This window comes from Marmota marmota, unplaced genomic scaffold (genome assembly GCF_001458135.2).
Source record: "Marmota marmota marmota unplaced genomic scaffold, marMar, whole genome shotgun sequence".
In the NCBI taxonomy this organism is placed as follows: Eukaryota; Metazoa; Chordata; class Mammalia; order Rodentia; family Sciuridae; genus Marmota; species Marmota marmota.
Window position 1 is genome coordinate 6,432,165 of NW_025999891.1, and position 16,302 is coordinate 6,448,466.

A 16,302-nucleotide genomic window follows, 5' to 3' on the forward strand; every position below is an offset into this window, starting at 1 on the left:
TTAGGGATTGTGTTGCCAACTTAAATTTTGTCATTATTACCAGGCTACCTGTGTTATCCTACTTCTCGCCGTCGTCACGATGCAGGATGCGAGGCAAGGCACTGCACTTGAGTGATCCCTCAACGGACCTCAAGGAAAGCATGTCCTATTGCATGCGGGTTTGACGTCCACGCCCCGCCCTACGAAAAAAGGCGTCGGCTGATATGGGATCAGGTCTGGGGAAGGCGCCTCCTTAGGACTGAACCATACATTGCAGCCACTTCTGCACAGTGGGATAGGACCTCTACTTTCGCCTGCATTGTTATATAAAATAGAAGGGGGAACTGTGGTAAGCCATTCTTATAGACCGTGGCCGCCATTAGAAGATGGCGCCGGCTTCCACTGTGGCCTGTGATAAACAACTCCTTTTATGGAGAGTTGGCGCGTAATCCCTTACCACCCTATGAGAGAGATCCATGTAGCGGCTTAGGATTGGGATGCGGGGGGCTTTATTAAGCTGTGCTTGGGTGTGTCGGGCGCGGGCGCTAGAAGATGATACATGACTCAAGGCCTGAATAAACTGTTGAAAGAAGAATCCTGTGTCGTGTTTCCCTGGCTGGTGAGGGGTCGCGACACCTTATTTGTTCAACGTACCTCTTCTTGTATTGATTAGTACCTTGATCTAATTAAAGGTTAAAGACTTTACATAGTATTATGTAGGAGTTCAAGATGTATTCATCTTGGTAAATGTGTATATTTGTGGTGGGTCAGATATAGGCTGTATCCTACAGATTTATTCCTGCATAGGAGAAAAATAAGGTGTTCTGAAGCATTTTTTTTAATGGTACGAAGGATTGAACCCAGGGGCACTTAACCACTGAGCCATACCCCAACCTTTTGAGACAAGGTCTCGCTGAGTTGCTGAGGCTGGCCTTGAACTTGTGATCCTCCTGACCCAGGCTTTAAAGGTTTTTGGTTTTGTTTTTGTTTCATTTTTTTTTCTTTTAGCTGTAGATGGACACAATACCTTTATTTATCTATTTTTATATGGTGCTGAGGATCGAATCCAGCACCCCATGCCTGCTAGGCAAGTGCTCCACCAGTGAGCCACAACCCCAGCCCTCTACAAAGCTTTTAAGTGCACTCACTTATCCATTTTTTTTCTACTGAGTTCCGTCATTAGACCACTTACCTGATAATTTGTTTTTTTATTAGAAAGTGATAATTCTCAACAATTGATGAACCAAAGTAGAGTAACTCCATAGGAACTACATTTAAATCATCCAAAATAAAGAAATAAATGGGAATATTTTCCTCCCTATTAGGGAAATGGTTTATTTATTTATTTAATGGTGGTAGGGATGAAACCCAGGGCCTCATACGTGCTAGGCAAGTGCTCTAGCACTGAGCTACGTCCCCAGCCCCTTTCTTAAAACTAATAAATTCCTCTATGATTTAGATTCACTTTTGTGATAAAAGTAATCAAATTTTGATGACTTTTCAACACTTTGCATATTATCCTATGAGTGTCTAAAGCTGACGTTTTCACTTATACTTATTTCCAGAAACATGTGGGAGAAGAATGCCACATTTGTGGCATGAACAACTGTGTACATTGTAAAACTATTTGCTAGTAGAAAACAGCGTCAAGGGTGATGATTTGAAAGAAGAGAGACTGATTTTAGTGAGTCACGTTTAGTTTATGTGCCTACATTTCTAAGGGGAGATGTGTAAGTACATAATCACAAACATAAATGTGGAGACTTACATGTGACTGGCAAGAGTATACATGACTCCAGGCAGCTGGAGGTGCTGATGAGGCAGGACTTCTACTTCTTGCTTTATTTATTTATACACATACTTTTAATTATTTGAAATTTTTTCCCAAGAAGCATATTTCACTTTTTATCCCCCAGTATTAGGGATTAAACCCAAGGGTGCTTTACCACTAAGCTACATCCCCAACCTCTTGTTTTGAGATAGGGTTTCACTAAGTTAGGCCAGATAGGCTGGCCTTGAACTTGCAGTCTTCCTGCCTTACCCTCTCAATTAGCAGAATTATAGCTGCATACCACTGTGCCTGGCTGGGTTATTACATCTGAGCTGATTAAAACTGCAGACAGTATGCCAAACCATATTTTTCCTAGAGAATGAGGAGTCTAAAAATTTTGTTGTCAGTTGTCTTAAGCTTTATTCTCATAAGTCACCCATAAGAACTAATTTTTCCCTATTTTTTAACAACATAATAATGCAAATCCTCAATATAGATGGTATCTACTTGATAAAAGCAGAAAACTTTGTTTTTCTTTTAGCTGGGCAGGGCATTTTATTGACGCCGAATCCCAAAAGGCACAGAATCTCAAAATATTTATTGATCTAGTCTTGGCTTATTATTGTGTATACCATTTCATAGCTGAAAGTCAGACATTAAACATCTAAAACATACTCAAAATGTGTTTTATTCTCCATTAACATGGTTGTTCAGAACGGCTGATTTTATAATTAGAATAAATATATATAGTACAACAGAGCAGGTACATTCATCTCAGAATTCTAAGACTCGGTGTCAAAAACCGCTAACTCATAGAAAGCAATAGCTTGTAACAATGAATCATATAACTCTTCTCTTCTGTGTGAATCAGGTGGGTCAGCAGATGAAAACATTTGTCGATAGTGTACCACTCTGTCTGGTGGAAAGAACACCCGAGGCTTCGCCTTCAGTACAGATTCAGAGAGGAACTGCTTCACTAGTTCTTTCCCACTAGTCCGAGTGTCGCCAATCATCAGTTTAAAGTGCTTCCCAACTGCATTCCGATTCATGCTCAGCACATGATGCTGGCCATCCTGGGTGAAAGTTTTATTTAATAAGGCATACAGCATGGCTTCTATGATGTGAAAATGTAACAGTACAGGAAACAGAGATGAGTTCTGAATGGAAAGTCCTGTTTTTTCCAGAACATAGAAATCTGCTTTAGGCATTTTTGAAATGACTGAAGAAATCTTTATTTAAAAAAAAAAAAAAAAAAGACAAAATAAGTAAGCAGAAATAATTCATTTAGTTTCATATTTAGTCCCATTTCTATCTTCAAATATTCTAATTAGGTAACATATAATATTACTGTTGACAATTTTGAAATAAGAGAAAAAGCATTTATGGGTAGTCAAGCTCTGGTCATGATTTTTTCAGGAACAGGCTGAGCTAAGAAAATGTTTAGTTCTCAGTACCAGTTTCTTCATCTGTAAAATAGGCTTCATAATTTCTAAAAACCAATAGGGACTTAATTTTAGACAATTTGCTGGGCAGACACCTGTAATACCAGCTATTCAGAAGGAGGAGGATCAAATTCAAGGCTAGCCTGGCAATTTAGACCCTGTCTCAAGATAAAAAATAAAAAGGTGGGGGTACAGCTAGTGGCAGAACACCCGAGTTTCAATTCCCAGTACCAAAAAAAGACAAAGATTACCCAACTCAGAACTTTTATGAACCATTTAAAATTTTCTATGACAGGGACTGGGGTTGTGGCTCAGCAGTAGAGCGCTCATCTAGCACATATGAGGCCTTGGGTTTGATCCTCAGCACCACATTAAAAAAAATAAAGGTATTACATCCTACAACTAATAAAAATTTTTTCTAGGGCTGGGGATGTGGCTCAAGTGGTAACGCACTTGCCTGGCATACACGGAGCACTGGTTCGATCCTTAGCACCACATAAAAATAAAAAATAAAGATGTTGTGTCCAAAAAAACTGAAAAAATAAATATTTAAAAATTATCTCTCTCCTCTCTCTTAAAAAATAAAAAAAAAAATTTATTACGACAGCCAGGTTCGTAGTGCACACCTATAATCCCAGTGGCTCGGGAGGCTTAGGCAGGAGGATCACAAGTTCAAAACCAGCCTCTGCATGGGCTGGGGTTATAACGCAGTGGTAGAGTGCTTGCCTAGCACATGTGAGGCAATGGGTTCAATCCTTAACACTACAGAAGAATAAACAAAGGCCCTGTGCCCATCTACAACTAAAAGTATTAAAAACAAAAAACAGGATCCTGTATCAAAAAATAAAAAGGGCTGGGATGTGGTTCAGTGTTTAAGCACCTCTGGATTCAATCCTCCAGTATCCAAAAAATAATAATAATCTAGGGCAGAGTATAGGATTTTTTTTTTTGGGGGGGGGCGGGGGTCAGGGATATCAGGGATTGAACTAAGGAGCACTCGACCACTGAGCCACATCCCCAGCCCTATTTTGTGTTTTATTTAGAGACAGGGTCTCACTGAGTTGCTTAGTGCCTCGCTGTTGCTGAGGCTGGCTTTGAACTTGAGATCCTCCTGCTTCAGCCTCCCAAGCTTCTGGGATTACAGGTGTGCCCCAGTGTACCCACCTAGAGCATAGGATTTTAACAACTAACCAAGAATTAATAATCTCTGCAAATGACTGAACAGCAGTTTTCACGTGTATAATCAAGACAGTAATTCCCAACCATTTCAAAAGATTTTGAAGACTTGGGCTGGGGATGTGGCTCAAGCGGTAGCGCGCTCGCCTTGTATGCGTGCGGCCCGGGTTCGATCCTCAGCACCACATACAAACAATGATGTTGTGTCCTCCAAAAACTGAAAAATAAATATTTAAAAAAAAAAAAAAAAAACAAAACAAAACAAAAAAAAGATTTTGAAGACTTAAATGAAACACGTGATAGCATTTTGAAAATAAGCTATGAATACAAGATAGTGAAGTTTTTTTATAACATGCAGAATATATAAAGGACACTGTATATAGTGTCCTTTATATATTTACTATTGATTTTCTCAATATCTGCCTTTGATACCTAAGACATTTCTTGAACTAATCAAAAGTGACAAAAACAATAGGAGTGGGTAAGTAATAAGTATCACAAAAAAATAACCAATATCATTATTTTATTACATTCTCTTTGGGAGCAGAAGATTAAAAACTACAAAGAAGCCATGCAGGCATACACAAGAAGCTACACAGTAACAGGAACATGGAGATGCAGCAGCCTTACCTCTTTTAAATAAAGTGATGATGGGTAGGTTCTATTCACTAATTTCCAATAGTCAATTTGCTGCCAGTCCAGCACTGTCAATTTGCGATCAAGGAGAGCCCAGGCAATTCTTTGAGTGCCAAAAACAATAGATAAAATACTATTGGCTGCCTAAAAGAAAAGAGCTGATTTAATTATAAGTGCAATAAACTTTTTTTTTTCTTTTTTGCAGTACCAGGGATTGAACCCAGGGACACTCTACCATATATATATATATATATATTTTTTTTTTTTTTTAAATGGGAATAAAGTCCACAGCTTTCATTGGATTTTCAATAAAACTCCAGAACTTTTTATATTATTTTGAGACAAGTTCTCACTAAATTGCTGAGGCTGGCCTCAAACTTGGGATCCTCCTATCTCAGCCTCCCAAGTCATTGAGATTACAGGCATATGCCACTATGCCTGGCTCAAGTACAAACTTTTTTTTTTATAATTGAATGTAAACATTTTAACAGATGCAAAACCTGATTTACAACCTCAGAATGCCAAACTAGTTGATGTAATATAAAATTTATTTAGTAATTAAACTGAGAATTATTAATATGATAGATATTGGGAAACAAGGAACATAACATTTGATTTTAAGAAATAATAAGATTTACATTTCAGAAAAATCACTGACAGCTGTGTGGGAGATGGATGATAGGGGATTAACAAAAGGTAGGGATTTGTGTAAGGAACTATTCTTAATAGTATTAAGAACAAAACATAACGACGAAGGAAAAGAGTGGGAGAGTCCGTATGGTAGCATATGCCCATAACCCCAGTGGCTCTGGAGGCTCTGACAGGAGGATCTCAAGTTCAAAGCCAGCTCCAGCAAAGGTGAAGTGCTAAGCAACTCAGTGAGACCCTGTCTCTAAATAAAACACAAAATAAGGCTGCGGATGTGGCTCAGTGGTCGAGTGCCCCTGAGTTCAATCCCCAGTACCCGCCCCATCCTGCCAAGGAATAGTGGGAATAGAACTGATACTCAACTGGATGGTACTTTTAAGCAAGAAGGTAAGAGGCAGATCAACTAGGAACATGGTAGGAGATGAGGTTGTTTTTTTTCCCACAATGCCTTTATTTTTATGTGGTGCTGAGGATTGAACCTGGGTCCCGCCTGTGCTAGGCAAGCGCTCTACCACTGAGCCACAATCCCAGCCCAGAGATGAGGCTTTTTTGTTTTTGTTTCTTTTAATGAGTTTGAGATACCTATAGAGCTTCTAAGATGTATAACAGCTGATTGGCTATATGGATTTAGCTCTGCTGAGTTTAGTTTGGAGATAAAGTACAATGATGTCACCTCACTCCCATAAGACTCATTTACGGAGAGAGACACTACTAATGTGTTCCATAGATACAGGATAAAGAAGAATAGTTTATAATAGTTTATAATGCTACACCCATTTCCCTTTCACTGCTACATAAATCACTGGATAAATATCTGTGGGAAGAATAATTTGGATGCAAAAACATCTACAAAACACAGTCCTGCTTTTGATTCTTTTAGTTTTAGGTTGCATAAACATCACTGAGCCATACTGTGCATAGCATTTCCTTGGGCAACAGATTTTAAGGATTGCGCTACACAATTTTCTCCCTACAAACTGACTTAAAAAACCAAACCCATAAACAAGGTGCAGCCCTACTATAGTCCGAGTATAGTTTTAGCCATGAATTTGGATGAAAATCTTCCTTGAAAAATATGAATGAAATATATTCCACATTAACTGCAGCAGGAGTTCTGTCCTGAGCCTGCAGATATATGTAATGGCATCTGCAAATCCTCTGAAAGCATGTGTGATGTTCTATGTGTGTGTATGTGTGTGTATACACACACACACAATGCTTTTTTTTTGGGGGGGGGGGGGGAATAAAGTCCATAGCTTTCAACATGTTTACCAAACTTATCCATATTGCTGGGTATGGTGGTGCACATCTGTAATCCCAGTGACTTGAGAGGCCAAGGCAGGAGGATTGTTGAGTTTGAAAGCCTCATTGACTCAGTGAAACTTTGTCAAAAAATAAAAAGGGCTGGAGATGCAGCTCAGTGGTTAAGCACCCCCAGGTTCAATCCCCAGTACCAAAAAAAAAAAAAAAAAAATTTTAACTAAAAATATCCATATTCCCCCCAAAACCTGAGAACTACTGTTCCATATAAAAATAATACTTATTATGGGACAAGTGAATATTTTATCAAGCAATGTGACACAGGACCTAAATGCTCCCAAGCTTATTACTTGACTGACATGTCAAGTAACGTGACTACTTATCTTTTTTTTTTTTTAGTGCTGGGGATTGAACCCAGGGCCTTGTACAAGTGAGTCAAGTACTGTACTAACTGAGCTATATCCCCAGCCCCTGAATATTTATCTTTTAACATAACATTGAAAGATTGGCTTTTAGAACGGTTGTTAAAGGTGGCAGTGGGTTGGGCATAGTGGCATACACCTGTAAACCTAGAAACTCAGGAGGCTGCAGCAGGAGAATCACAAGTTCAAGGGCAGCCTCAGCAGTTGTGAGGCCATAAGCAACTTAGCAAGACCCTGTCTTGAAAAAAATAAAAAAGGGCTGGGGATGTGGCTCAAGCGGTAGAGCGCTCGCCTGGCATGCATGAGGCCCGGGTTCGATCCTTAGCACCACATACAAACAAAGATGTTGTGTCCGCCGAAAACTAAAAAATAAATATTAAAATTCTCTCTCTTTCTCTTTAAAGAAAAAAAGAAAGAAGAAGTCTGGTGATGTTGCTCAGTGGTTTAGCAACCATGGGTTCAATCTCCAGTTCCAAAAACCAAAGTGGTGATGGGGCAGAAAATAATTTTAAATTTTGCTGGAAAGACTGGTATACTCTTCTAGAATCACTCCTCAGTCATAATACATATTTATATCTTCTCATTATTTCCAACATGACCCTCAAACAGAGCTGGGTATCTATCTTACAACAGTCCTCTTTTTTTTTTCTCCTTTTTTTTTTTTTTTACACATGTAGGAAACGGCTTTATTATTGGCCTCATGTGTGTCACCTAGTGTCCAACGTGGACCCCATGTCCGGAGGAGCTGCCTGCACATGCAGCAGGAGGCCAACACCACACTTCCGCAAGACATGGAGGGACAAGGCAGGCCCAGCACTGGGCCCTCCATCCCTGGGCCCTCCTCGGGCGGGGTTCCAGGAGGGGCCAGCTGGGCCTGGAAGATCAGTCTCTTTTTTGGTTTTATGATCATTTAAAAAACAGGAAAGACAAACATTCCACAGTCTTTAAAAAATAGGTGTCTCAGGAGAGAACCCAGGGCCCTCACCCTGGTCCCTCGAGGCCCAGCATCCATGTCCCTTGAGGTCTGCAGATCGGCCAGTGTGCACCCAGCCCTCCCACAGTCACTGTCCCAAGTAGGGCCAGTTGAAGGTACTTCCTGACAGCAGCATATCCCGGATCAGCGTCTCAATGGGCGTCTTGCCCACCAGGCGCATGAAGAACAGCTGGGAGATGAGGGACGTGGGCACCGCTAGCAAGGCAGGGAGCCGCAGCAGCAGGCGGCCAAAGTGCTGGGGCTGGGACGGGTACTGGGCCCGCACGTACTCCGTGAGGGCCACTTGTGCCTTCTCCTGCAGGCTCTCCACGTGGGCCGGGTCTTCCTTTTTCTTTTTTTGTACAGGGGACCCAATTCCAGACATGCTTAAACACTGAAGCATACTCCCAGACCTTTTATTTTTTGTTTTGAGACAGGGTCTTGCTAAGTTGTTTAGGGCCCCCCTAAATTGCTGAGGGTGGCTTTGTATTTTTAATGCTCCTGTCTAAAATTCTCACTGAGCCACTGGGATTACAGGCTGGTACCACTGCGCCCGGTTTACCACAGTCCTCTTAATTTTAATATTTACTTTTTAGTTTTCGGCGGACACAACATCTTTGTTTGTATGTGGTGCTGAGGATCGAACCCGGGCCGCACGCATGACAGGCAAGCGCACTACTGCTTGAGCCACATCCCCAGCCCGACAGTCCTCTTAAATAAACCTTGCACAGACCTACTTCTTGACGACTGTTCTATCTATAACGCCCTCCTCTTTCAGCCAGCTTAATTTTCAAAATCCAAATTGAGTTCTTCCAGTAAACTTTCCCCTCCCTTCTCTCACTTGTCAATTTACTGTCTGTACATCTCATGTATGGTGCTCAAATGAGATACTTTGTGTAATAGGTCATCTATTTATATGTCTAGATCCACCAACTAAGCATGAAGAAACTTGTCTTAGTAACCTACCAATACAATGCCCAGAACAGTGCTTTACAAAGTTCTCAAACATTAAGCAGTATAAGAAAATGACATACCTTAAGTCTCTCTCTTTCTATGTCTGGTTTGATGAGCTTTCCCAACAGTCGGTTTTCCTGGAACTTTCTTTTTTTCTTTTCACCCTCTGGATAAAGAATGGAGTTACAAACTTGAACAATAGTTTTAAACTGGAACGAGGGCACATTCATCAAACTCTCCAAATCCTGAAATGGCCCAAACTTTTCTCTGTGTTCTATAATACTGATGGACTTTTTTCCATGAAGCAATTTGAAAGCTTCTAGTTCTTTATCAGATGCTGTATTCAACACATGCAGGATGGAAGCCTGCTGTTCTGAAGAGAAGAGCTTGTCAAGTGCATTTCCAGACTCCTTTGCATTTTCATCATAAAAAGAAACACTGCTGATAGTTTTCTCAGGTGCAGTAGATTTTTTCCGATAGCAGAAATTACGTAGGGTCTGGAACAAGGATAACTCCACTGGAACTGGAAAGGATCTCCATCTCCCTAAAAGGAAAATTAAATAATATAAACCAGATGTCCTACTTCTATATAATGTTAGTTACAAGCTTGACCAGATCCTTTGCAAAGTCACATAGACTTTCCAATAATTTAAGAAATACTTGACTATATTTGCCAAGTGCAGTGACATACCTGGAATCCCAGAAACTTTGGAGGCTGAGGCAAGAGGTCAGAAATTTCAAGGGCAGCCTCAGCAGTTTAGCAAAATCCTCAGTAACTTAGGAAGACCTTGTCTCAAAAATGGGTGGGGATGTAGTTCCGTGATAAAACACCCCTGGGTTCAACCCAAGTACAAAAACAATAATAACAATACACTAATAAGTAAAAAGAAATAATGGGCCATATTAAATTATTACAGAGAATCAACTTTAAAATAGGAAATATACATTTTTTGTTTTGTTTTGGGGAGGGTTGGCATTATGGATTAATCACAGGAGCACTTTACCACTGAACTCCATCCTCAGTCCTTTTTACTTTTTGTTTTGAGACAGAGTCTTGCTAAGATTCTGATGCTGGCCTCAAACTTATCCTCCTATCCCAGCCTCTTGAATGACTGGGGTTACGGGCCTGAGCCACTGTGGGCCTGTAGTTTTGTTTCCTTTAGGGCTTTTGTTTTTTTTAAGTCACAAGAATTGTCTTCTGATTTTTATGGATCAGTCCTAAATTTCACTATCTAGAATTTGTATTTTATGCCCGTCAAAAAGTTGTAGTTAAGGGCTGGGGTCATAAATCATTGGTAGATCGCTGGCCTAGCACTCTTGAGATCCTGGGTTGATCTCCAGCAGCGCTTGGTTTTTACCTAAAATAATCATTTCAACTGATTAACTTTATATATATATATATATATATATATATTTTTTTTTTTTTTTTTCCATGTGAGGGATCTTTTTTGTAATTGATCTCTCTTTAAGATTTATCTTCACACACAAAAAAAAGATTTATCTTCACTTCCATTTTCACTGGATTCTCATCTGCTGGAATTAAGAAAATTAAATTTTATGTTTATAAGAAAAGTTTTAGCCAAGTTTAAAGGCGCCATATTAAAGAGGAGTTGTAATTTTCTTCTATAAACTCTTCAAGATTTCTACTATGACTATGTTTTTGCAAGCAAAAGAAACACCATAAAATAAATGACTTTGGGGGCTGGGGATGTGGTTCAAGCGGTAGCGCGCTCGCCTGGCATGCGTGCGGCCCGGGTTCGATCCTCAGCACCACATACAAACAAAGATGTTGTCTCCGCCGAGAAATAAAAAATAAATATTAAAAAAATAAATAAATAAATAAATAAATGACTTTGTAAAACCAGGGAAAGTCACTCTGACATCGCAGCCACAGGGAATAAAGCAGCCAGAAGTAAGCAAGTTGCTGTTGGAATCTGAATCCACTTGGATTTGATCCCCAGCATGGGCGGGTGGAGGGGATGGGGCGGCATCAATCCTCCTCTTGGAGCCATGGGCCAGGGAAGCACACAAGCTCCAAGGTTCGGAGACCAGAACCGTCCCGACAGCTCGGCTACAGCTCCAAGCGGACGACCTGGATACGGAACAGGAGAAGACAAACACTCCAAGTTCAGGGGCTAATGGCACATGGGAAAACAACCCTGTATTCTAGGTACCCTACCTCCTGCTTTGAGCAGACAAGACACGCTCATCCTCCAGTCCCACCGCTACAGGCTTCCTCCACTGACTTCCGGTTCCTGTTTGCTTCGCCACAAAGCGTCCGGCCTGGGCTCCGCGGAAAGATTCCAGCCGAAGTGTGGTTCCGAGACACACCTGGCTTTGCAGTGGGTTGGCCGGTGGCCACACCTGTGTGCGCTCCTCTCAAGGCCTCGGGTGGTCCGCAGACTTACGTTGCTTCCGGGAAATATTCTTGCCCTGACCTGCCCATAGTAGCTGCAGGACCGAATCTCCGGGAAGGAAACACCTAGGTTAGGTTCATCTGTAGTTCGTTACGGCCGCCCTCTTCGGGGAAAATTTCCTGGGTTGAGTCGAGTCGCATAGATGGAGGAGCTCCAGTTGGCACCCAGCTTGGAGCTTAGTGCCGGGTGGGGATGGAAAAGACAAGAAGTAGAAAGGTGCACCAATAACCATGGCTTCAGGTTGAGCGGGATAACTGAGGGAAGTCCGAATTGTTTCAGAAGCTCAGCGAGGAAAAGAGGGCAGGCAAGATACCAGGGAGGACGAGGAAGGAGGAGATGGCTTTGCCCCTGGGTAAAGTATTCCATTTGGATTGGCTGGAGAAAGTTGAGTGGCTCTCTGTTTTGTTGGTCATCCAAGGCAGGGTGGAGCAGTTGAAGAGCTACCTCAGTCGCTGGTCTTTGATTTTGCAAAGTTAGATTGGAACTTTTCTAGAAAAAAAAAAATGTGTATATAGCCAATGTGAGACCGGCTTGAAGTTGAAGAACCTGGGAACATGAAGAACAGTCGGGAAGCTAGACTATCTTCCCAAGGGACAGGGAACAGTAAGGAATTGAATCTGGGAAATGTGAGGAGCCTGGAAAGAAAAGGATTCTTTCTGGAAAATGGGGAGGCTTTAGCCAATTTTGTGAAAAACGGGAAGTCAGGAGGAAGAATAAGGTAGTGAGTTTGTGTTTTTTGTGGGGCAGCAATAGATTGATTGTCCCTGTGGATATTGTCCAGAAGGCAATGAGGATGTGGGGAATAATAAATATTAATGAGAATTCTAAGAATAGGAATTCTAAGAATCCTGACAGTTTCCGGGGGAAGTTAGGAATCTAACAAGAAATAAAGTTAAGTTTTTGTGCAAAATCCTCCAAATCAGGAGAAAATGATTCCCATTTCACTCCAGAGCTTATGCAACTTAATGAAATATTGTAATTGCATTCTTCAAAAAAGATAAAAGTTGAGCTGAGTTCTGTGGCACACACCTGTAATTCCAGTAGCTCAGGAAGCTAAGGCAGAAGGACCTCAAGTTCAAAGCCAGCCTCAGCAACTTAGCCGAGGCCCTGTTTCCCAAAAACTTGGGTGTGGGGCTGGAGCTGGGGCTCAGTAGCAGAGCACTTGCCTAGCATATGTGAGGCACTGGGTTGGAAATTAGCACCACATACAAAAATAAATAAAATAGAGGCATAATGTCCATCTACAACTACACCCACTTTAAAAAAAATTTTTAAAAGGTAAGGGTGCTGGGGATGAGGCTCTGTGGTTGAGCATATTTGGGTTCAATACCTGGTGCCAAAAAAAAGATGAAGTCCTAACCCCTAATATCTCAGAATGTGACTTTGTTTGAAAATAAGGCATTGTAGATGTAAGTAGTTAAAATAAGGTAGGGTCTGGGTGAGTAGCTCAGTGGTCTTATGCTTGCCTAGCATGTACCAGTCACAAATTGCAGTCCCCAGTACCTGATCACACCACGCGAACAAAAAGGTGAAAATGCCAGGCACAGTCACTGCCTATGGTGCCAGCTGCTCCAGAGGCTATAGGAGGATCATTTGAGTCCAAGAGTTTGAGGCCAACCTGGACAACATAGTAATAACCCAGTCTCAAACACAAACAGAAAAACATGAGATGACGCTGGCCTAGGGCAGTGATTTATCCAGTATGACTCTTGTCCTTATAAAAAGATGGCCATGTCAATGTCATGGGGAAGATGGTTGGAATGATAGAACTACATGCCAAGGAAGGCATTCACTGGAAGCTGGGAGAAAGGCATGGAACAGATTCTCCTCAGAACCCTCAGAAGGAAGCAACCCTGCTGACATCTTGATTTCAGACTTCTAGCCTTCTGGACTGTGAGAGAATAAATTTCTCTTGTTTTAAGCCTCCCAATTCATGGTGACTTGTTACAACATCTGGATGAAACTAATTAATAAGGAATCCTGGTTATGCTTTCAGAGATGGAGTAGTTGTCTGGCAAGACACAACTTAGCACGCACTTCACAAACTTAGGCAGTTTTTTATCCTCTGAACCTCAGCTTCCTCATTTGTAAAATGGAGATAATGATACCTAACTCAAAAGACAGACTGTTTGAAGTATTCACAAGAAACAGGATATAGAGAATCCAATATGTAATAAAAGTTTCAAGAAATGTTAGTTTCTCCATGAAGCATCACTTCTTCTTCAGAACTAATGACCTTGAGGAGAAAGGCCCTTTTTCCTCGGAGCATTCATTCAGAATTATGCTTTGACCAGACTGGAAGTAGTGCTCATGATTCACTGTAAACCAGAATCAGTGCATTCAAAATGAAAAATCATATCTTCCTTCAGAAAGTAGCTCTTTCTCACTTCCCTGATTCTATTTAAGAAATCACTGGCTTAGTTTAATTAACACAGGTTAATTCTGTATGGGAAAACAATAAAGGTTAATGTTCTATAATATCATGTCCTTGAAGTAGACAAACATTTCTTATCAAGATATAAAAAGCATTAAACTTAAAAGAAAAGTGGATAAATTGGATTTAATTAAAGTTATAATGTCTGTTCATTAAAAGACACATTGAGACAATGAAAAGGCAAGTTACAGGGTGAGAGAAGATATTTACAATGCTATAACTGACAACTCGTATCCAGAATATATTGTCAAAATTCTTACAAATTCATATAAGAAAGGTGAGTAGCCCAATTAAAAAGTGGGCAAAGGCTGGGCATGATGGTGCATATCTGTAATCTCAGCAGCTGGGGAGGCTGAGGCAGGAGGATTACAAGTTCAAAGCCAGCTTCAGCAATTTAGTGAGACTGTAAGCAACCTAGTGAGATCTTGTCTCTAAATAAAATATTAAAAAGGGGCTGGGAATGTGTCTCAGTGGTTAAGTGCCCCTTGGTTCAATACCTGGTACCAAAAGAAAAAAAAAATGGTGGGGAAGCAAAGACTTAAATAAATACATCACCTAAGGAGGATATTCAAATGGCCAATAAGCAAATGAATAGATTTTAATTTTACTCATTGTTAGAGAAATGTGAATTAAAAACACATTGTGATACTATTACATACCCACGAGTATAGGTAAAATGAAAAATACAGTATTAATGCATCAAAAGATTGGAGTGTTGGCAAGGATGTGGAACATCTGGAGATCTCATACATGCTGATGAAAGTGTGGGTTGGTACAACCCTTTGGAATACTGGCAATATCTAGTTTCCAATAAAAGCCAAAGATACATATATAACCTGTGGCCTGGCAATCTGATCCCTGGATGTATGTCCAATATAATGCAATGCAAACACGTTCACTTTAAAATGTGTAACAGGTTGAACTACACATATGAAATTGCCAACATTTAACAGCTGTCAAATAGCAATTTCACAGCCAGGCACGGTGGCACACTTCAGGAGGTTGAGGCAATGGCATTAAGCAACTCAGTGAGACCCTACTCTAAATAAAACTTAAAAAATAGTGCTGGGGATATGGCTCAGTGGTTGAGTGCCTCCAAGTTCAATCCTTGGTTACCCCCACACACACACACAAAAAATAGCAATTTAACATGATTAAATGAGCGTTCACGCGATTATAAGAGTGTTCATACTGTCTTGTATTAGCCAAAACATGGACTACGTTAATGTCAAATGATTGTTGGTATATTGAGAAATTTCAACTACATCCAGCAACATGATGAATCTCATAAATATAATGTCTGGTTAAAGAATCCACACACTTATATATAAAGTATAGGACCAGGCAAAACTAATCTGATAAAAATCAGTTTACCTCTGGGACTGGTCCCTGAAGAGGGAATGGAGGGGGGAGTCTTATATTCTGTGTATTTTTAAGCTCTGGGTACTATTTAAATGTAAAATCCATCAAGTTGAAGCTTATGATATATGTCATCCAGGCTTAGTCACAATTACAGTTGTATTTGTTATACTTTAATAAAAGATTACTTGAAAGGTTAATTCTCCAAATTACTTTGAATTAGGTATGTATCATATAAGGTCTGAATGTCGATGTAGTGACACAATCTACTCTATTTAGCCCCCAGAGTCATTTGTGTCTTCAAATGCAGCTAGACTCCCAAGAAAGAGCTGTTGGTTCTTAGATGGATCATTCAGGGACTGGAACACATCATGTATCTCTTTGCCCCATCCCCACCTCTGTGTTATGATATAGAAGAAAAATAATTGATTCTACAAATTCTAGTGTAGTAGAAGTTTTGGGTTTTTTTTCTGCTTTTATGTTATATTTTATTTTTTTCAGTATTGTACAGAATTAATATTGTTAATCAAATGATCAAAAATTTTAAAAACCCTCAGCAATTTAGTGAGGCCCTAAGTGATTTAGTGAGACTCTGTCTCAAAACAAGAAGTAGGGCTGGGGATATAGCTCAGTTGGTAGAGTGCTTGCCTCCCATGTACAAGGCCCTGGGTTCAATCCCCAGCACTACCACAAAAAAAAAAAAAATTCAAAACAAAGAGTAAAAAGAGCTGTGAGTGTGACTCAGCTGTTAAGAGACCCTGGGTTCAATCCCCAGTACCAGAAAAAAAAAATTGTTTTAAACCAACATTCACACAACATTCCAGAATCAGA

General features: G+C 40.4%; 1 protein-coding gene across 3 annotated transcripts; it reads right to left on the reverse strand.

The window, feature by feature from the left end:
* Nucleotides 1-2,329: 2,329 nt before the first annotated feature.
* Tefm (transcription elongation factor, mitochondrial) lies at nucleotides 2,330-12,003 on the reverse strand. 3 transcript variants are annotated; one of them, XM_048794686.1, is made up of 4 exons: nucleotides 11,441-11,997; nucleotides 9,342-9,805; nucleotides 4,999-5,148; nucleotides 2,330-2,823 (listed from the first exon to the last, which is right to left on the reverse strand). In XM_048794686.1, the coding sequence occupies exons 1-4, from the start codon at nucleotides 11,469-11,471 to the stop codon at nucleotides 2,533-2,535; spliced, it is 936 nt and encodes a 311-aa protein (XP_048650643.1). In that variant the 5' UTR covers nucleotides 11,472-11,997; the 3' UTR covers nucleotides 2,330-2,532. The 3 variants fall into 3 exon arrangements, with proteins under 3 accessions (XP_048650643.1, XP_015356651.1, XP_015356652.1); XM_015501165.2 differs by having other exon boundaries at nucleotides 2,330-2,979; nucleotides 11,441-11,992; XM_015501166.2 differs by lacking the exon at nucleotides 4,999-5,148 and having other exon boundaries at nucleotides 2,330-2,979; nucleotides 11,441-12,003.
* Nucleotides 12,004-16,302: the final 4,299 nt, after the last annotated feature.